Here is a 20,836-nt window from a genome sequence, read left to right as displayed (position 1 = left end):
CCCCCTGCTATCCCAGCCCTGGGCTCCCCACAGACAGCTCTGCCAGGGCCCCTTACCCCTGACCTGCAGCCCCCTGCTATCCCAGCCCTGGGCTCCCCACACACAGTTCTGCCAGGGCCCCTCACCCCGAACCTGTCTCTTCTCTGCCTAGCCCAGATTCTTCTTGCAAACTCTGTTCCCATGGGGGAGTCCTGTCCCCAGCCATCCCTGAATCTCCTCTTCCCCCCCCACCCTCAGCCTCACACACACTACTGTGCCACATCTCATCTCCTGGTGCCTTTTTCATCACAGGGGGAGGTGCTGAAGCTAGCGCTGCCTGTGCCTGGCCAGCTGCACCATGATGCCCTTCGGGGGAATTGCCTCCCGGCTGCAGAGAGACCGGCTGCGAGCAGAAGGGGTGGGTGAGCACAGCAATGCCGTCAAGTACCTGAACCAGGACTACGACACCCTGAAGCAGGCGTGCCTGGAGAGTGGCGCACTCTTCGAGGACCCCCAGTTCCCACCTGTCCCCTCCGCCCTTGGCTTCAAGGAGCTGGGGCCAAACTCTGGCAAGACCCAGGGGGTGCGCTGGAAGCGCCCATCGGTAAGTGCCTGGCTCTCTCCTCTGTGGGGCCTACAACGTCCATCTGGATCCACTCGGCCAGGAGGCCCTGGACTGTGAGAGCTGCTCTGCCATGGTGACCCAGGCTGTGGCCCTGTCCCTTACACACTGGATCCCTTTGCCTGCCCTGAACCCTGGTCCCCAATCTTCCAAGCACTCCAAACCCCTCTGCCTGCCCCAGGCCCCATCTCCTTCAGACACCCTCCTTCCCCACAGGTGCCCGGAGCCAGGGGTGCCAAGGGAGTTCTGTCTCTTGCACCCTCTGAACCGGTTGCCTTCTGTAGTGAGTTCTTTTTCCCTTGGTTAGATCTGGGCATTGAAATGTGAGGGTTGGTCTCTGTATCACCCCTGCCCTTTCTGGATGGAATTGGACCTGCACAGGGGTGTGAGCACGTTGCCTTCAGTGACTGGGGGCCCTCAGTGTAAGCCCTCATACCATTGCCACTAATGAGGTTTGGGGCCTGTGGCTCTGCAGCAGAAGGTCTCAAAATGTTTCCCCACTGATCCCTTTGGAGTGGTTACAGTCAAGGCCCTTGCCCACTGCTGGTGGCAGTTGGCACCCCTCTCCCCTGAGGGTGCCACGTGGTCACTCCTGCCCCCTGAACCAGAGATCAGAGTGCAGATCCTGCTGAGAGCTTGCACCAGTATTTGAATCTTTCTGCTCCTCTGCAGGAAATCGTGGGGGACCCTCAGTTTATTGTTGGAGGCGCCACAAGGACAGATATCTGCCAGGGGGCTTTGGGTAAGTACTGTCCATCCAATCCCTGCACAGCAGCACCTAATGTTCAGTACAGGGCTGGGAGGAGGTGTTCATGTGAGGAGTGTTTGAATGGATTGAAATTGGGGGTCCCTCTCAAGTGCAAAGAGGGGATCCTGGTGGCAGAGGCTAGGGTTTTGTAAGGGTCAGTTTCCCAGCATTCTCTCCAGGAGTTGGGGGATTGACCCCAGTGCCCCCGCTGAATCAACTCTGCTATTACTTCTGTTCTTCCACCATAATCCCGCCAAGCCCTGCAGCTCTGGTTCCATCCTGAGATATCCTTCACATCTTGCCAGGATCTAAGCAGGACTTCCCTCCTGTTTAGCACTATGGAAAGGGCAGGGGCTCGCAACCCCTTCACCACTACTGTGTGTGACTGACTGTTGGTTACAGCAGTCCCTGGACGTCCCAGTCAGGAATCCAGGCCCCATTGTGCCAGGCACTGTGCATACATGTCCGTAATAAGCCAGTTCCTTCTCCAGAGAGCTTTCAACCTTGGCATGTGATGAGAGACAACAGTCAACGAACGTGGGACAGGGCAAAGTAGCAGTGCTCTGTGATCGGCGGTGGTGGCTGCTCACTTGCGTAGTGTTTTGTGGGCAGCGTGGTGGAGGTGAATTGGAAGGACTGTGTAGTGGCTCTGCTGATTTTCACAGGGAGTGCCTTCCAGGCATGAGGGGGGCAAGGTAGAAAGCACAAAGGTGGCCAGTGGTCAGCAAAGGCTGGCAGGGGTAGACGTCTGGATAATATATTACAGTTGTTAGGTAGGTGGGGCTGAGCTGTGATTAAAAACCAGTAGCTTGTGTTTGATGTCTTGGAGAAGAAGGGAGCAGGGCAGTGGAGGGACCAAAGAGGAAGGTGACACAGAGTGAGCTTAGCTGGCAAGGTAATCTTAGCAGCAGCATTTTGAATGGGCTCAAGGGAAGCAAGATGATATGGAATCATAGACATGTAGGGCTGGAAGGGACCCTGAGAATTCATCTAGTCCAGCCCCCTGTGCTGAGGCAGGACCAAGGAAACCTAGACTGTCCCTGACAGGTGTTAATCTAACCTGTTTTTAAAAACCTCCAATGATTCCACAGCCTCCCTAGGTAATCTATTCCAGTGCTGAGCTATCCTTACCATTCGAAAGCTTTCCTGACAGCTAACCCAGATCTCCCTGGTTGCAGATTAAGCCAATTACTTCTTGTTCTACCCTGAGAAAACATGGAGAACAATTGGTCACTGTCTGCTTTACAACAGCCCTTCACATATTTGAAGACTGTTATCAGAGCCCCACTCAATCTTCTTTTCTCAAGATTAAACCCCTCACCCCCCCCCGCCATTTTTTTAACCTTTCCTCATATATCATATTTTCTAGACCACTCATCATGTTTGTTGCTCTCCTCTGGCCTCTCTCCAATTTATCGACCTCTTTCCTAAAGTGTGGCACCCAGAATTGGATGCAGTACTGCAGCTTGAAACTCACCGGTACCCAAGGAGAGCTGGACAGTTACCTCCTGTGTCTTTCATACAACACTCCTGTAAATACACCCCAGCCCTACAACACCCCTGTGAACCTGGACACTTCCAAGCATTCGTCAAGGAGCAGCGATGATGCTGATTTTGGTAGTGTAGCCAGATTTTTAAGATGCTGCGTAGGAAGAAGTGGCAGGATTTAGATATGGTTTGAACATGTGGCTCTCGAGAGCAGGGTCTCCTAAAATACTGTGTGCTGATGTGTGTTAAACAGCTGCTATGTTCCACCCCAGAGATGGCTGCATTTCAATGTCTGGGGAAGTGATTACGGTGTCTAGTTTGTAGAACCCCTTGGGGGCTTTGGGAATGTCGGAACTGCCATGGGCACAGCGGCATGAACCTGCATGGGGAGCCACAGAGCCAGGCTGGGCACAGTCTTGGGAAGAGAGAGGCAGGATCCCTAACTCCCTTACAGCAGCCAAAACTGAGCCCCAAATTGCAGTTAGTACATGAGAGTCTGTCCAGGAGAGAGCCATGGCCAGCGTAGAGGTGGGAGGCTGCAGGCCAGGATCAAGAGGCATAGGCAGAGCTGGGTGGATGGGCCAAGACTGGAATGGTCCAATGGGGAGGGCTGTGGGTCAGGAATGAAGGGCATTGGTGGAGCTGGGGCTGGGGCCCCAAGACTGGAAGAGCAGGGGGAGTTGGTGGCCAGGACTGGGGGGCACTGGCACAGTGGGGGTGAGGCTGGGCCACTCTCTGGTGTCCCCATAGCATCACTGTACCTCCAGGACAGGCGTGAGTGGAGCGGGTGTTCTAGGCCTGGCCACGCCCGGGCAGGAAGTTCCTAGGGAGCTGAGTCACAAGGGGAGGGCAGCTTGTGGCTTGAGGGTTGCTGTGGTGATGGTGTGTAAGATGGTGCCGTGGCTATATTTAGAATTCCCAAGGAGATATCAAAACCAGGCCCTGCCCCCGAGTCCCGTCCAGGGCGCCCCCCGAGTCCAGTCCTGGTTCTTCTCCTGCTGGGAGCTTCCCTGTTCTGCCTCTTGGGCGCTCCCTCTGCATCCCCACCCCTGCCAGCCTGTGCCCACTCTCTGCTGCTCCCCCCACCCCTGCCAGCCTGTGCCATTTCCCTGCTGGATTTGCCAGTTACCAGAAAAATAATTTAATCTGCCAGGTTATTTTTTTTTATTTACATGGGTCTAAAGTTTTGCATTATTCTCCCAACACACTGGGATATCTACTGTTAAAAGTGTCTGTGTCCAGCTAAAGATGCTGCAGTGTTCCCACTTCTGCAGTTTAAGCAATAACCGATGAAAACGGTTAAAAATACAGCAGCTGTCTGCCCACCACCACGCAAGTGCACTGCACGCGTGTGTGAGAGAGGGTTTGAGTCACGCGAGAGTGGGCACTCACACTGCCGGGGTCCTGGCCACGGGTCTGGGGGGCTCTGCTTTTTAATGTAATTTAAAGTGAAGCTTCTTAAACATTTTAAAAAACTTATTTACTTTACAGACAACAATTGTTTAGTTATATATTATAGACTAATAGAAAGAGACCTTCTAAAAACGTTAACATGTATTACTGGCACACGAAACCTTAAATTAGAGTGAATAAATGAAGACTCGGCACACCACTTCTGAAAGGTTGCCGACCCCTGCTCTAGATACTATAAGGAGCTGTTGGGGGTGGGGGGGTTGCAGAATTGCCTTGTGGTTGGGGGTTGGGCTTGCCTCGTGTGGGAGGGGATGCCAGTTTTTTGGCATTTCAGAGGTGGTAATCCTATCTGTCTCCCTTAGCGCCCAGGCGTCTCTGCCCTCAGCCGCTTGTCACTCACTGCATGGTTCCTGCCCGCAGCAGGGCAGCCTGGCTTGTTCCCTTCTGACTGACAGGAGCACCTGGTCGTGAGGCACAAGCTGGCTGGCCTCCCAGCAGTTCCTGCCCTCCCCCATTATTTCCGGATGCTCTGGGGAGGAGTGTGAACCCCTGGGCACAGTGCCCAAAGCCTGGGGTCTGGGTGGGTCTGTGTTTCCATCCCCCTCAGTCAGTGCCACCTCACCAGGCCCTGGGTCCTTCCTGCAGACCACGTGGGAGGATGGAGGGTGCTGGGGGGGCACATCCTTCTGCTTCCACAGGGCTAACCAGGGGTGTTGTGGGGGTGGAGCATCCTGGGTCCCCCTCTGCCCAGCATCCCTGGGAGGAAGTTGCTGGGACTCCCCCACCCCACCCCACCCCTGTTAACTCCTTCGGTGCCTGGGTTCTGTGGGCCCTGGGGATGCAACTGGCTCTTGTATCATAATGGGCAGCAGGCTGGAGGATCCCATGTGGTGCTGTGCAGGGAGGGAGGGGGGTGCGATAGAGTAGGGAGGGACACAATCTCTGGTCCCAGTGACTCAGCAGGGAAGCTGTAGAGAGGGAGAGGCTGGGGGCAGGTCTGGCGGCTGATCCCAGCTCCCTGCTCTCCAGGTGACTGCTGGCTGTTGGCTGCCATTGGCTCCCTCACCCTCAACGAGGATCTCCTGCACCGCGTGGTGCCCCATGGACAGAGCTTCCAGGAGGACTATGCTGGAATCTTCCACTTCCAGGTAAGGCCCAGGGCAGGGCAGCTCCCCACCTGACTGCAGGTGCTGCAGAGCCCCTCGAGATAGGTCCAGCCTGCTGAGGGCCCAGGCCTCGGAGTGGAATCCTGGCCTGAGACCGTCTACACTGAGTGACTACTGGGCTCTGTCATGGCCCCTCTCTGCCTCAAGCTCTGCAGCTGTCCCTGTCCAGGGGAGCCTGGTCTTGCCCCACTCACCCCAGGCTCTCCTCCCTCCCCAGATCTGGCAGTTCGGCGAGTGGGTGGACGTGGTGATTGACGACCGGTTACCGACCAAGGACGGGGAGCTGGTGTTCGTGCACTCGGCAGAGTGCTCCGAGTTCTGGAGTGCCCTGCTGGAGAAGGCCTATGCCAAGTGAGTGTCAACCTGCTGGGCCTGGGGCCAGTGGGGTCAGAGAGGGCGAGGGGCTGAGCGGGGAGCACATCTCTGGGGATCCCGTCCTAGGGGTGTCTCCTCCAATGGGCTCACGCCTCTGATTTGGGGAGCAGCCGGTGAGTCCCAGTGCTGTCTGCCCTGGCGTCCCGCTCATCCGCTGGCTCTGTCTGGTATGCAGGCTGAACGGCTCCTATGAGGCCCTGTCAGGGGGCAGTACCACGGAGGGCTTTGAGGACTTCACTGGGGGCGTGTCGGAAATGTACGACCTCAAGCGGCCGCCCAGCAACCTATCTAGGATCATCCGCAAGGCGCTCGATAGAGGATCCCTGCTTGGCTGTTCCATTGACGTAAGGGGTGCCCCTCTGCCCTAAGGGGCTGTGGGGAGGTTGGGGCCCCTTCTCCACGTTCCACCTCAGGCTCTGAGGCCAGATTGCTCCCTGCATCCCCCTCCATGCCCAGTTGCCAAGGGGGAAGGTGTAAAATCCTCCTTGGCTGTGTCACAATCCCTTGGTAGAGAGGGTAACCCCCAGCTGGTGTCCCCCCAGCACCCCAGCAGGGCTGGTTGTAGCTTGAGGGGTGCCCCACCCAGATCTCCCCCACATGAGGATAGCGTGGCCCCTTGCTGAGCCCCAGCAGCGGGGGCTGGGGAGCAGAGCTGGTTCACAGTCCCTGTAGGCATCTCAGGCAGGGGATCTGGATGGGGCCAGTCTTGCTGGTGGGGAAGGCCTGTGGGTGCAGAGAAATCATTCATGCCCCTCTATCAGGTTTTGGAGCAGGCATGTGCCCCCTTGTGGTGAAAGTTTGAATCAGCACCCACTGATCTGCAATTTCCAAGGGGGCATGTCGGGGCCATAAAACCAAAATCTCCCAAACAACTGCGGGGGCAGGTCAATCCAACCTTCTGAGGAGAGGAGCAAGAGGGTCGGGGCTTCAGCATTAGCCCCCAGCCTGAAGGGTCCCAGGGGATGTACTGTGCAGTAGAGGGATTCTTTCCTCCTCCCACAACCTCTGCTCTAGGTGTGTCTGTGTCATATATATATATATATATATATAAAATAAAATATCCACTGAGCGATCCCTCTTGTACAGGGATCCGCAAAGTGGGAAGTATCCATTCATCTCCCCCTGCCCCCCCCAACGCGTCGCATTGCAGCTATCACTCCAGCAGAGCCCTCGTTGCAGCTGCTGCAGTGAGGGAGAGCAATCTCTGTCTAGTCCAGTACCACATTTGGCAGCTTGCCAGGAGCCCGAAGACCACTCCCAACATAGTGAGAGTGACTGCAACTTGCTCTTTTCATATGGAGACTATAGCTCCCAGCATGCAGTGCGCTCCACCTTGAGGTGAATGGCAGGGCTGCTGGAACAAGGCATGCTGGGGCTTGTAGTCTCCATGGACAGCATCTCCAGACAAGTGAGGGCGCTCAGGGCTTTGTTTTGGGTGCCTCAAAATGCTTTTACATAGCACTGAGTTCAGGTGTTTGCTAGGCAGGCACTCGGGGCACAAGCAGGGGCTGGGTGGCTGGCTGTCGCGGGGAGTTGAATAGATTGGCCCACATCACCAGCCCTGATCCTTTGGTTGACAGTGCCCTGCCCCTCCCCGGGGCTGGAGCAGCTTGGGATGGGGGCTGTCTGTGGGCAGGCAGCACGTGTCAGTGTCTCCTTAGCTAGAGGAGGAGGTGCTGGCTCTGGGCCGGGGGAAATGCACCAATTCCTTGTCCTCTCCCCTCAGATCACAAGTGCCTTTGATATGGAAGCAGTGACCTTCAAGAAGCTGGTAAAGGGGCATGCCTACTCTGTCACAGGCTTCACTGAGGTGAGTGGCTGCCTGGGACCAAGAGAAATTACATGGCTCAGCCAGTGACATCAGTTTAACCTTTGACCTCTGAATTTTGCCAGGTGGATTACCGAGGTCGCCAGGAACAGCTCATCCGCATCAGGAACCCCTGGGGTCAGGTGGAGTGGACTGGAGCCTGGTGTGACGGGTGGGTGAGAAACGGGTGCCATGCCAGCATTGTGTGGTCCTGATGGGAGGGAAGTCTTGTCATGTGCAGTCCAGGTGCTGTTTGCATGGCACTGTTAAGAGAGAGCTCGCAGCGCGTGATGCCCCTGCGGCAGATAAAGGTGCAGCTCCAGGGTGGGCTCTGAATTGTCTGGCACTGGGGCGTGTCAGGGAGGGTGGCACAGTTCAGTATTAGTGTCCCCTATCTCACTGCCTCTCTCCTGCTATCCCAGCTCCTCCGAGTGGGACAACGTGGACCCCACCCAGAGGGAGGAGCTGCAGCTGAAAATGGAGGATGGTGAGTTCTGGTGAGTATCAGCAGAGACAGATGGTGCCACTCTCCAGCACCCGAGAGGCAGGGCAGCCTGCACCTGTTCCAGACGGGGGGCGGGGCCATAAGATTCTGATCCTCGGGGGATCACATGTTTTGTCCTAATTGGCTGAATTCCTACCAAATCAGGAGCCTAGGAAAGTGTCTCCATCTCCCCAGTTAATAACTCTGCTCTTCTGCAGCCCTTCCACCCAGCCAGACGCTACGGAGCTGGCCAGCCCTCCAGGTGTGCGAGCGGGACCTGTCGTAGCACGTCCGCACGCCACATCCTGTTGCCCCCGTCCCAGTTGCAGGCTGTTGCCCTGGTGGTCCTGCTGTGCCTCTCACCTTCCCCAGCACACCATTGAGAGTGCCTGCTTCTTGGCCCAGAGTTGGGGTTTGTTGCCCTAAAGATGGAAATAGAGCTGGGGGATTGGCAGAGGGCTTCACTGCGTGCAGCTCTGCTTAGGGAATCTATCCTCAGGGTGGGACGCAGCCAGGCTGATGATATGAAGGACCCTAGCTGGGCTGCGTGGGGCTTAGGCCAGCAGGAGGGACACTTATTCCAGGCTGCTGCCAGTGAACCCAGATGAGCCCCCTCTGCACTCAGCCTTGTTGGGGTGGCGATTGCAAATAGGGCTGGGACAGGAATGTGAGGGAATAGCCTTTTCTGGCCCCAAGCATTGTTGGCTCAGACAGCAGTGGGGGGTGGGCCGGATGGGACCCCCTGAGTGTGCCCCCTGTACCTTCCCTTGTCTGAGAGCTCCTGAGCAGTGGGGCACAGGGAAGGGGTTAGAGCCAGGAAGGTGAGGGCCCCCTGGATGGGAGACCAGGAGCCTCCCCAGCACCACCACCCCCCGGGCCTCCCCAGCACTGTTGAAGAAACCCCCTAGTGGAGAGATCCAAGCTGTGCGGAGTCTCAATCTTTTCTCTGCCTCCCCTCCCCCATGTTCAGGATGGCTTTCAAGGACTTCATGAGGGAGTTCTCCAGGTTAGAGATCTGTAATCTGTCCCCTGATGCCCTGGACAAGGACAGCGTGAGCAAGTGGCACACAACTCTGTTCGAGGGTTCCTGGCGCAGAGGCAGCACAGCAGGGGGCTGCAGGAACCACGCAGGTACCACCCACCACCAGCCTGTTCCGTGAGGGTATGTCTACCCTGCAGTGTAAGCCTAGGGTTCGAATTCAGACTCAGGCCTAATCCCCTTTCCATCCACACACAAATCGCACTAACCCAGGGCTCGAACCCAGGGTCCCAGGACCCCAGAGGGGTGGGGGATCCAAGCCTGAGTCAATCCGGGACCCAGGGTTCAAGCCCTGTTGCTCTGCGGTGTAGACGCAGCCCCACTGGACTCATGCTCTGGGAATCTGCCAAAAGTATTCCACGGGCCAACTTCCTTTGTCCTCTGGACAGCCAGGTTTGGTGGGCAGTCAGGTTTTCCCACACTGCACCACGAATAAAGGGCTAAAGCAGCCACATTTTTGGGAGGGCACTAGGAAGTCTGGGATATGGATAGTTGGACTTGCACCTGCCTAATGCATTGTAGACGCTGGAGACCCAGATTGGGACCCAGGGTTCAACAGTTCCTAACCTGGGGTTACAAATGAGTGTAGATACTCAAGCCCTAGGTTCAGAAACTCAAGTTCTACTAACCCTGGGCTTACATTGCAGTGTAGACATACCCAAAGACTCCAGTTTTCATGTGTGTGATCAGGGAGCACGGTGATGCTCTGTGAGCTGTGAGCGGGTCTGCCATGGGGTGGGGGTTGTGGGGCCTGTCCCTGCTCTGGCAGAGGGGAACCCCTGGGCGAGGAACAAACTGTAGCCCAGCACATCTGAGCCCTGAAACAAGGAGGGAGTGGCTGGTGATCAGAGACACCGGGGGGATGCAGGAGCCTACCCCTTGCATAGCATTGGCTATGGGGAAGTGGGTGCGATGGGGGAGGAGGCTGTGAGGCCTGCTCACCCGATCCATTATCCCGCCGCCTCTTTCCTGCAGCCACGTTCTGGATTAACCCCCAGTTCAAGATCAAGCTCCTGGAGGAGGACGACGACCCCGAGGACGACGAGGTGGCCTGCAGCTTCCTGGTGGCCTTGATGCAGAAGCACCGGCGGAAGGAGCGGAAGATGGGGGGAGACATGCACACCATCGGCTTTGCCGTCTACGAGGTAACCCCCTAGGGGTGGGGAGTCCCCTATCCCAACCCACATGGGGGCGGCACTGCTGAGCTCCAGAGGGGATCCCACAAGCCCTGTTAGTGGGGTGACTTTCCCCACTCGCCCTCTATACAGCCCTGAGCTCAAGAGGCAGCGGGCAGGGGCTCCACTCCCCACACACAGGTCCTGATCTCTCCCTTCTCCTTTCCACAGGTCCCGGAGGAGGTACGTCCTGAGCTGCCAATCCCCACCGCTTGGAGTGTGTGAGAAGAGGAGTGCTAGGGCTGGCAGAAAGGGGTTAATTCAGATCCTGGGCTCCTGAGGTCCATCAGCCCTGGGGATTTCCTGCCTCAGCCTTTCATCAGTTCCATCAGCCTGCTAGGGCAACCCCTGGCCAAGCCTTCCCTGGGCTGGCAGGAGAAAGCATGCCAAAGTGTGCTTGGCAAGGGAATGCCAGGAGGAACTGGCTGATGCTCGGCCTGGCTAGTGTCACAGGAGCTCAGCACGCTCAGGTTGGGGGCAGGAAGATCCCCACCCCCTGGAGCAGGGGTGGCCAACCTGTGGCTCCAAAGACACATGCGGCTCTTCAGAAGTTAATATGCGGCTCCTTGTATAGGCACCGACTCTGGGGCTGGAGCTACAGGCGCCAACTTTCCAATGTGCCAGGGGGTGCTCACTGCTCAACCCCTGGCTCTGCCACAAGCCCTGCCCCAACTCCACCCCTTCCCGCCCCCTCCCCTGAGCCTGCCGTGCCCTCGCTCCTCTCCCCTCCCCCCCAGAGCCTCCTGCATGCCACAAAACAGCTGATCTGGAGGTGTGAGGAGGGAGGGGGAGGTGCTGATTGCCAGGGCTGCTGGTGGGTGGGAGATGCTGGGAGCAGGTGGGGGAAGCTGCTGGGGGGTTGCTGACATATTACTGTGGCTCTTTGGCAACATACATTGATAAATTCTGGCTCCTACTCAGGCTCTTGTTGGCCACCCCTGCCCTGTAGTAATCACTCACTGCAGTGTGTGCATGCGCACATGGGGCGGGGGCTATCTCCTTGCCTCCAGAAGCTGCAGCATTGGTCTGTGTTGAGAGACCAGACATTGGATTAGCTGGGCCGGGCTAATCTAACTTCCTGGAGATGGTCTGTCCAGGGTGGGTAGGTTTGATGGGTGCCCTCCACCCCAGAGCCGTGAGTCTGCAGCTGTGTTGGTATTCAGTGTCCAGTGCCCAGGGCCCTGGGCAGCTCCCTCCCTGCCCGTGGCTGGGCTGTTACCCATGGGTGTGTCTGGTCCCCAGGCCCAGGGCTGCCAGAATGTGCATCTGAAGAAGGAGTTCTTCCTGCGGAACCAGTCCCGGGCACGCTCAGAGACCTTCATCAACCTCCGGGAGGTGAGCAACAAGATCCGGCTGCCCCCGGGCGAGTACCTCATCGTGCCCTCCACCTTTGAGCCGCACAAGGAGGCCGACTTTGTCCTGCGCGTCTTCACTGAGAAGCAGTCTGACACAGAGTGAGTCCACATGTGAGATAAGCGGCCGGGTCTCAGCTCAGGCTCTGGGGACACGATAGCCCAGCTCAGGCCTGGCGTGGCTCAGGTGGTCCCTGGGCAGATCCGGCTGAGTGGGAAGCTTCTCCAGAACATACTGACATGGGGGTGGGGGAGGGCAGTCCCCTCCTCAGGTTTGGGCATTGGGATCGGAGCCCCACACAGCTGCAGGGGAGAGGCCTGACCCTTCCCTGCCCATCACTCCATGTCTGTGTTGTCATGTGTCTCAGTGCTTTGTATCCCCTGGGTGTCTGGTTCCCCCCCAGATCAGGTGTAGGACAGGGTCCCCAGGTCATATTCCTTGGGCCCCTCTCCCCAGGGGTCTCAGAGCTAGGGTTTCTCTCCCCAAACCTCCTGGCCTGTCTGATCTAGCCGCACTAGGGGGTACGCCATGCTCACCGCCCCCACAGCCCACCACGCCTATCAGGACCCCGCTCCTCTCCCAGCTGGCATGCTGCCCCCTCACTCACTGTGTCTCCCTCTTGTGTCCTCAGGGAGCTAGATGAGGAGATCACCGCGGATCTGCCGGATGAGGTAAGAGGCCACCAAACCCAAGCCAGTGGGGGTGCAGGGCAGCACAGTGGGGTATGGGGGAAAGAGCTCCAGCTGGGGGCTGGCTGCGTTCATGTGCCCAATGCTGGTTTGAAATGGCCCCTCGGCCAGAGGACAGACTGGGCTGAGGAGCGGAGAAGGGGGCACAATTGAGGGAGGAGGGCAGGTGACAGTAGCGAACAGGTGGGGAGCTGAAGGGCAGCTGGAGGAGGGATGCAGAGAGCTCCCCCTGCTGGCTCTTTTCAATAGGAGCCTAGGTGTGATGGCAGCTCAGCTTTAGTGGGAGGGGAAAGTCCAGAGCTTGTTTAATAACCTGCCCCTGGTTTGTGTCACCCCAGGAAGAGCTCTCGGAGGACGACGTGGACAGCGCCTTCAGGAACATGTTCCAGCAGCTTGCAGGAGAGGTGGGTGCTGCCGCTCTGGGCTCTGTTAATGCCCCCCGCCCCGGGGCCCTTCGCGCCAGCAGCAGGCTGGGAGCATTCTGTGAATCAGAAATGCGGGAGGGGCCATTGTTGTCTGTATCCCTGTCAGGATCAGGCCCCGTTGTGCTGGGCACTGAGCACGCACGGTTGAGACGCTCCCTGCCCTGAACAGCCCCCAGGCTCCGCAGCAGGGGTGTGGACATCAGTCTCAGAGGTGTAAGGGGGACAACCCTCACTGCGGCAAGGCTGGGATGCTCTGTACCCAGCTGGGGGCCACGTCACTCAATGGCTCAGCCCCTCCTCCCCTCTGGGTGTGGGGCACAACCCGGCTCCATAAGTACTGGGCCTGAGCGTTTATGCCTCACTTCATTAGAGGGCAAGACCCTGCCCCCCGCCACTGCAGCTTCCCATGGAGACCCCGCAGGCTGCGGGTGGGGAAGTCCTGCTTCACCAATGCTCCTAAGTCTTTTCCTGCTCCCGCTTCGTACCTCCTGCTGCCTCAGTGGAGCTGGGGTGGGGGGTCCTGGCCGCAAGACTGGCTCTGGCCTATAACCTGGTTTCCTTGGCTGGCAATGAGGTGCTGCAAACCAGCAGGTCTCCTTCACCGACAGCAGAGAGCAGACATGGGCCATCACGCAGCACTTGGGGGGAGGGAGAAAATCCCTGCTTGGGGGGTGATTTGATGGGGTCAGAAAGGGGTCCAGGCGCTGCCTGAACCACGCCTGGCACCAGGGAAACCCACCACCCTGGTGTCTTGTGAGCGAGTCTGGGGGAGGTGTCCAGCTGAGTGGAGTGGATGGGGCGTCGCTAATCCTCTGCCCTCTCGCCAGGACATGGAAATCAGTGTCTTCGAGCTCAGGACTATTCTGAACAGAGTCGTCACCAGACGTAAGTGCTGCCCCCTCGCTCGCTCACTCCCCTGCTCTGTGACTCATTCTCCCAATAACAGCGTCTCCTTCCCCCACCCCCAGACAAAGACCTGAAGACGGACGGGTTCAGCATGGAGTCCTGCCGCAACATGATCAACCTGATGGACGTATCCTGCTCTGTGCTGGGGGGAGGGGGAGCCTCTCCCGTGGGGACCCACCCTTCTGGCAGAGACCCCTTTTCCCGAGGTGGGGGTGTGGGGTGGGTTTGGTTTGGGGCTGACACTCCCAACCCAGGTAGTTTCAATAGAGGCCCAGCCCAGCATGGCAACCCAGATGTCTACTCTGTACCCCTCACCAAGGCTCATTTCTTGGGGGGATGTTCGATCCCGGCTGTAGCAGCACCCTGGGCCCCTGCTCCAATGCCTCTGACCCGGCCCGTTGGCCACGGTGCAGGCTGGAGCAGCAGGCTTTCTGGAACAAGCTTTCACTTCCTCTCCATGCCCGTTGCCCAGGGAGCTGTGCCTGCTCCAGCCCAGAGCCTGGCCACACCCTAAGTTTCTCTTCTGCCTCCCACTTTGCGAGAGGAAGCGCTCCGCCGCTCAGTTCCCTCTATTAGTACACTCTCACGCACCAGGCCTGGGACCCTTTGCTGCCCAGCAGTGACCTGCTCCATCTCTGGGCCGGGGGCAGACACAGGGAGACCCCTGGCCCCAAGTGGGACTGAGTAAGGGTATACCAGGTTCTCACCCAAACTCCTTCAGTGGAGCAGCATCCCCCCCTTCCTCTCCCCCATTGTTCTGTCTGACTGCTGGGGATGGAGTGGGGAATCGACAGCCACTGGTCTGTGCTCCCGGCTCACACTGAGAGCCACTAGGGCAGTGCCAGGGAGTCACGATCACTGGGGAGCAAGAATTAAACACCACCACAGCCCCCCTTCCACTGCACACTGAGATGGATGGGAGCACATGCCAGCCCAGCTCTTAGAGCCACTCTGATCCCAGAGCGCTTCACAAATTGTGTGTACACAGTGCCTCAGAAATGCAGCCACCTCTGGGGTGGGGCCAACAGCTATTTAACTGCTGCACAGCACAGCAGCGTGAGGGGATCCTGTGCCCATTTCATGCAGCAGGGGAGCGAGAGGGGCCAAATGGAACTGAGCCAGTTAGAATTTGGCCTGGCTAAAAGCCCTGTTCTTGCCACAAGTACCCTGGGATCTTGGATGAACACAAGTGGCCAGGGCCTCTCCCTTCCCAACCTCTTCCTGCCTCTCCCTGCACTCAGGGAGTGGTCACTTTCTCCTTGACGCTGCTCCCCAGAAAGATGGCAGTGCCCGCCTTGGCCTTGTGGAATTCCAGATCCTGTGGAACAAGATCCGGAGCTGGCTGGTAAGGGGGTGACTTGTGGAGCGCTGGAGCAAGACACACTCCTCCGTGCTGGGGTGGGGGGAAGGAAGCGCCAGCCTGGTCTTCACTCCCCCATGGTGTCATTGCAGACAATCTTCCGCAACCATGACCTGGATTCGTCAGGCACCATGAGCGCCTATGAGATGCGCATGGCTCTGGAATCAGCTGGTAAATCAGGAGGGGATGGGGGACTGGGCTGGGATAGGGAGATATGTTGAGCTTGGGCCCTGCATGAAAGTCCCTGGCAGCTGGATCAAGCCTGATACCCTCCTGGTGCCATCAGCTCAGAGTCCACCAGCCATGGCATTAGGGTCACACCTGAGATCTGTCCTGGCTTCCCTGCACCCAGTGCCTGGGTTCTGCTGACTGCTCTGCACTGTCCGTACTGTCTGTAATCCTGTGGTCACAGCAGTGCTAGTCTGAGTGCCTTGAGACTAGATGAGTCTGGGATCCAGGCAGGGCAGGCCTGACCTGCAGCCACTCTGTTGTGGGGCTGGCTTCCTGGCAGAGGGGAATCCAGGCAACCGAGCGGGCTACGTGTCCCAGCTACGGATTGGGGGAGCGAGCTGTAAGCAGAGGGCTAGTATTCTCCAGCCCATCGGCCTCTTATTCCAGGATGGGCCGGACTCTGTTTCCACCTCCCAGCTGTCACTGAAACCCAACGAGTATGACCCCCTCTTTCTATAGCCCATCCCATGCTCCCCTGGGGACTAACGGCTTCCCCCATCTCTGCCCTCCAGGCTTCAAGCTGAATAACAAGCTGCACCAGGTGGTGGTGGCGCGCTATGCCGATGCAGACCTGGGCATAGACTTCGATAACTTTGTCTGCTGCCTAGTCAAGCTGGAGGCCATGTTCAGTAAGTGCCATCTGTAGGGCGCAGGAGCACCCAGCAACCGCCAGGCAGGGGGTGCAGAGGAAATCTCGCCTGCGACCGAAACTAGCAGGAGGTCAGGGAAACCAAGTGGCATTGCCTGGGCTGGGGGTGGGTTAACACCTCTGTTCCTACTGGAGCCTGGAGGAAAACTTTGATTTTAAGCTTCATCTGAAAGATAGCATTTCCCCTAGTGGGGCTGATGGAGTCAGAGGGGAGAGCGCCCCCTATTGAGTCACTGACATCACCCCCAGCAGCAGAGCCCCCTGAAGATGCGACTGTGCGTTAGGACTGACTTGCTGTCACGGATCCGCAGGATTGGTGCTACGTCACCAACTTTGGAACGGTCTCTCAGAGGAGCCCCTTCAGTGTACCAGGCCCCCCAGGGGCCTCACTCTTCCTCCCCGGGGAAGCCACCGGGCCTCACTGCCTCCTTAGACTGGACGTCTGGGTCTTCAGCACTCCTGCTTCACCCAGTGATCTCTGTTCAGCAAGTCCAGTGAAGATAGACTCCACCAAGCATTTGCATTGACACACAGACAGCATGGTCAAAACAGTCGGGTTTATTAGTCCACTGGAGCACAGCAAAGGAAGTCCTGGGGGTAGCCTAGAGAGCTGAAGCATAGTCCATTCTGGTTAGCCCAGCCAAGCTGGAGTGAACCCCTTTGTTCAAGCTCTGTCCAGGTGAGAGCTCTGACTCCTTCCAGCAGCCAACTCTTATCCTCCCACATCTCCAATCCTTTGTTGGCAGTGGGGACACACTTCCTCCCTCCCTCTGGGTGGTTGGCTGCTAGGTGTCGATGTCCCGGTGAGTGCATTTCATAGAATCATAGAATATCAGGGTTGGAAGGGACCTCAGGAGGTCATCTAGTCCAACCCCCTGCTCAAAGCAGGACCAATCCCCAGACAGATTTTTACCCCAGTTCCCAAAGTGGCCCCCTCAAGGATTGAATTCACAACCCTGGGTTTAGCAGGCCAATGCTCAAACCACTGAGCCATTTGCCATTGTCTTCTCAGATGCTCCATTGACCTGGGAACTAATGCCCTTCACTTAAGCGCTACAGCTGTGCCGATGCAGCGTTTTAAGTGTAGACCTGCCCTTAGCCTGCTCTGAGAGTCCTTTTCCACCCACTGGGTTACAGTGCAGCATAAAGGGGAAACTGAGGCATAAACAGGACTCATAAAAATATTCCCACTTTGTCACAAAGTGCACCCTGGGTTTTCAGGGAGGTCTCCCATCCAATTCCTGATTCAGTCTGACCCTGTTTAGCTTGCAGAGCTGGGCTGGTATCAAGTGTGGGGTGGCTGTCCATATTGAGGTGCAGCTGTGACATATTGCAATTGCCCATAATCAGTGGTTCCCACACCACATGATGTGGCTGCATAGCTGCTAACCCAGGGGCTGGGCATTCAGGGGAGGATTCATGGCTGAGAGGGAAAAGGAAAAGCTTGTGCCAACTGCCCCATGAGCAGCTCTTGCACCTTCTGCCCCCCCACAGGATTCTTCCGCAGCATGGACGCCGAAGGCACCGGCACAGCAGTGATGAACCTGACCGAGGTGAGAGCGAGCCCTGGGGAGCCAGAGGCGAGGGCAAAGGGAGCTCTCCAGTGGAGCTGCAGAAGCTGGGTGGATCCTGGGGTGTAAGGGGGATCTGAATTAGAGAAGGGGGAGCCCTCCAGACTTCTGGGGTAGGGGAGGGAAAGGAAGTCCTAACCCAAAAAATGGTGGGGAAGGGGATGGTGGACCCCCTCCCGTCCACATCCTCCCTCAGCCAGCTCTCTGCAACTGTGCTGGCTGCTGGGCAGCATTCCTAGCTCAGTGAAATCCCCAATAGGAACAGATCCTGCCTAGGGCCTGGTTTCCTCACCACCCCCATCCCCTGCATCTGGGGATGTGCCCAGCCCTGGTGCCCATCTGATCCCCTGAAACAGAACAACCAAGGCTTTAACTCCGACTGAGTTGTGGACCAAGCTAGTGGGCTGGGGGAGGACCATTACTGTAACCCCTGCCCCTCCAATCCTAGCCCCAGTGTTAGTTCACTGTCCCCCTACTGGTGGCTCAGTCCAGGTGGAAGCCCAGGCTTTGGACCCCCCTCTGTTGCAGCCTGGTGGGGCAGCGGTTTGTGGCTCCCTTTCCCCACCAGCCCGTTCACTCTTTCCTCTCCCCACAGTGGTTGCTGCTGACGATGTGTGGCTAGGAGCAGAGACGGACCCGTGCAGGCTGAAACACCCCGATGGGCTGGGACACCCCACAGTGCCTCCCCCTCGGATTTACAGACATGAAATGTCCATCATCACCCCCGCTCCTTGCCTCTCTGTCCCTCTCCCTCCCCATCCCACACTGAGCCCATGGCCCTCACCCCACCTCCCAGCAGGACACACTCCAGCGTCATGTTGCCCCTTTTCGACCCAAGTGGCTAATCCGTTTGGGGCCCTGCGGGTGTTCCAGCTGGGAGGAGAAGTTGGCGATAGGCCAATCTCTCTTTGATGCAGTTTTGTTTATTTGCAAAGAATGTACAAAGTCCTGTGTCTGTGAAGGCAGAGGGCATCGAATAGCAGGAACCAGTTTCTTTGGTTCACAGCACCAAGATTTGTCTTTTCACCTGCACCCCTGACCCAAAAACCTCTGCCCAGGTTTCTTCCGGGGTCAGCCACCATGCTTTTCCTTCCGCCCGTCTCTCTCATTCAGTCTGCCACCCAGTTTGTGTTATTCCCCCATACCCACACACGCACACCTGATGACCATACCCAGTCGTACCTTCTGCCCACCAAGTGCTAGTTTCTGGGCAGACTATTAGGTTTTGTTTCAGGTGTGACCCCTTAGCTGTCTCTTATGATGGACTTAAACGAGGGACTTATTCACACATCAGTTAGAAGTTTTAACTCAATCCGTAACAAGGTTTCACCCAGCTTGTAACAGTCCCAATGGCCAAGCCTCTCTAGCTCATTCCCGATTGTGGGCATGGCTTGTACCCCGCAATAGGAGGAGGTTGGGGAGGGCACATGGGAGTATGCTGCATGTCAAGTCATTGCACATGGTCTTCAGACCAGCAACTCTAGCTGCATGTAGCGGGGCGCCAGTAAGGGATGGAACTTGACTGCAGGGTGCAGAGGACCTGGCCCCCAGCGGGAGGGGGTGAGATCTGTGTCACTTCCTGGGGGACTGCTCTGGCCCACGCTGGCCATTGGTGCCAGTTTGATTTTGTGAGTGAATCCCACCAGGACTCAGCACTGGGAATCGCGACCCAGCATCTTTGCTAGGGGCTAGGCAGTGAGCTCTGGGGCTGAGCTGCAGCCAGGATGGGGGTTGCCTCTGGTTAAAACCAAGCAGAGGCATTTGAGAGGAGGAGAAAGATCTAGTGGTTCAGAACCAGGCAGTGGGAGTCCTGTGTCCTGTTCCTGGCTCTGGGAGTGGAGTTTGATTTAGGAGTTGGAGGAAGGAGCTAGGAGTCAGGACTCCTGGCTGCTGAGCTGTTCTAAGCACTTACATGTTCATCACCATAATGCCTGAGCACCTTCTAAACATGGCCATGACCAAAGTATAAAGCCCCCTCGTGGGACAGGAGTCTTGGGTCCTAGCCCCACCTGTCACTGACTCGTGTGGCCTTGGGCAAGTCTCTTCGGCCACTCTGAGCCTTAGCCCATGTCTGCACTAGAGAGCTTACAGCAGCACTGCTGTAAGCTCTCTCGTGTAGCCGCTCTGTGCTGACAGGAGAGAGCTCTCCCGTCAGCATCATAAAACCACCCCCACGTGGCAGCAGGAGAAGCTCTCTTGCCAATATAGCGCTGTGCACACTGGCACTTCTGCTGGTGTAACTTATATCGTGCGGGGGGGGAGGTTCTTCACACTCCTGAGTGACATAAGTTACACCCACAAAAGTGGTCATGTAGACGAGCCCGCAGTCTCTTCACCCCAGGATTGCTGAGTGCAAGAAGTTTGTGGTGAGTGTTACTCTTCTGCCCCCTGCTGTTGTGGAAGGGGCAGTACACCCTCTATCTTCCCTAGAGAGAAGTTTAGGGGTTTCTCTCTCCTGTACCACCCCCTGGTGTCTTGACAGGAACAGGGCTGTGATTTCCTCCCCCAGGGGTGAGTTCCTTTCTTGCCCCCTCACTTCATGGCCCCTGTGCTGCTGCTGCAGTGGGGTGGCCCTAGCTGGGGCTCTGTCCAAAGCCCCTGCCCTCAGGCAGGGGTGTGGGCAGCAGCACTAGCACTTGGCCCTCCACCCCACCCCTTGCCTATGCATTTCTGGAGGATATGGCTGTGGAAATAACCACTTCTGCTCGGCTGACAGAGCTGCCTCCCCAGCCCCTGCTCACCGTGTAGCCTGGATAATAAATAGAGATCTGTACAAACACAGCCTCTGCAGTGAGTGATTGGGGGCATAAACCTCTCGCAGGGGCATGGATCTAAAGCCAGCCCCTGTGCACAGCCTGGGCTGCTGGGCCAAGTAGGGGAGTAGCCCCCGTCTGCACTAGAGCAGAGCAAAGGGTCTGTCCCTCCCCAACAGTGTCTGGGGATAGGGCCTGGGAATTAGCCCTTGAGCAGTAGGGTGGTGGCACTGCTCCCTCCCTGCCCAGTGTGCTACAGCATAGTGGGTGCTGTCAGAAAACGCCCCCGCCCTCATCTCTGCTGAATTGCGGTGGAGGCCGGGGCAGGGGACTGGGCAAGTGGTGCAGTGTTCTGAGTGAGGTGGCCAGTCTGTGCCAGGGCCCAGCTGCCGCAGGGATGAGACACGCAGCTGAGTCAAGGAGAGGCTGAATGGAGCCCAAGTTGCAAGGGGATCCTGCTTTCCAGGGTGCGTGGGAAGGTACAGCTACCTCCTCTTGGGCACACGCAGAGGGGCAGTGCTGTCTGTGGGAGTGCCAGGAGGGAGCTGGGGCCTAAGGGGCCATTAGCCTTCTCTCCCCCTGCCCCCAAATTGGGGGGGCAGC

General features: G+C 57.6%; 1 protein-coding gene across 2 annotated transcripts in view; it reads left to right on the top strand.

Moving 5' to 3' along the window:
• CAPN11 (calpain 11) overlaps positions 1-20,272 on the top strand; it is a 30,296-nt gene extending 10,024 nt beyond the window's left edge. For both annotated transcript variants that reach the window (XM_024193764.3, XM_024193765.3), the window contains exons 2-22: positions 292-583; positions 1,274-1,343; positions 5,280-5,398; positions 5,634-5,767; positions 5,967-6,135; positions 7,518-7,601; positions 7,685-7,770; positions 8,021-8,095; positions 9,053-9,213; positions 10,097-10,266; positions 10,468-10,479; positions 11,539-11,750; positions 12,281-12,320; positions 12,677-12,742; positions 13,591-13,648; positions 13,732-13,796; positions 14,946-15,014; positions 15,122-15,200; positions 15,773-15,889; positions 17,404-17,462; positions 18,076-20,272. In XM_024193764.3, coding sequence (XP_024049532.1) covers positions 338-583; positions 1,274-1,343; positions 5,280-5,398; positions 5,634-5,767; positions 5,967-6,135; positions 7,518-7,601; positions 7,685-7,770; positions 8,021-8,095; positions 9,053-9,213; positions 10,097-10,266; positions 10,468-10,479; positions 11,539-11,750; positions 12,281-12,320; positions 12,677-12,742; positions 13,591-13,648; positions 13,732-13,796; positions 14,946-15,014; positions 15,122-15,200; positions 15,773-15,889; positions 17,404-17,462; positions 18,076-18,102 — 2,118 coding nt within the window. In that variant the 5' untranslated portion in view covers positions 292-337 and the 3' untranslated portion in view covers positions 18,103-20,272. The remainder of the gene's footprint in view (positions 1-291; positions 584-1,273; positions 1,344-5,279; positions 5,399-5,633; positions 5,768-5,966; positions 6,136-7,517; positions 7,602-7,684; positions 7,771-8,020; positions 8,096-9,052; positions 9,214-10,096; positions 10,267-10,467; positions 10,480-11,538; positions 11,751-12,280; positions 12,321-12,676; positions 12,743-13,590; positions 13,649-13,731; positions 13,797-14,945; positions 15,015-15,121; positions 15,201-15,772; positions 15,890-17,403; positions 17,463-18,075) is intronic.
• Positions 20,273-20,836: the final 564 nt, after the last annotated feature.

The sequence above is a fragment of the Terrapene carolina genome, unplaced genomic scaffold (genome assembly GCF_002925995.2).
Source record: "Terrapene carolina triunguis isolate 2854851 unplaced genomic scaffold, T_m_triunguis-2.0 Scaffold85, whole genome shotgun sequence".
Taxonomy (NCBI): Eukaryota; Metazoa; Chordata; order Testudines; family Emydidae; genus Terrapene; species Terrapene triunguis.
Note: the sequence above shows the minus strand (reverse complement) of the source record. Positions and strands in the feature narration are given on the sequence as shown.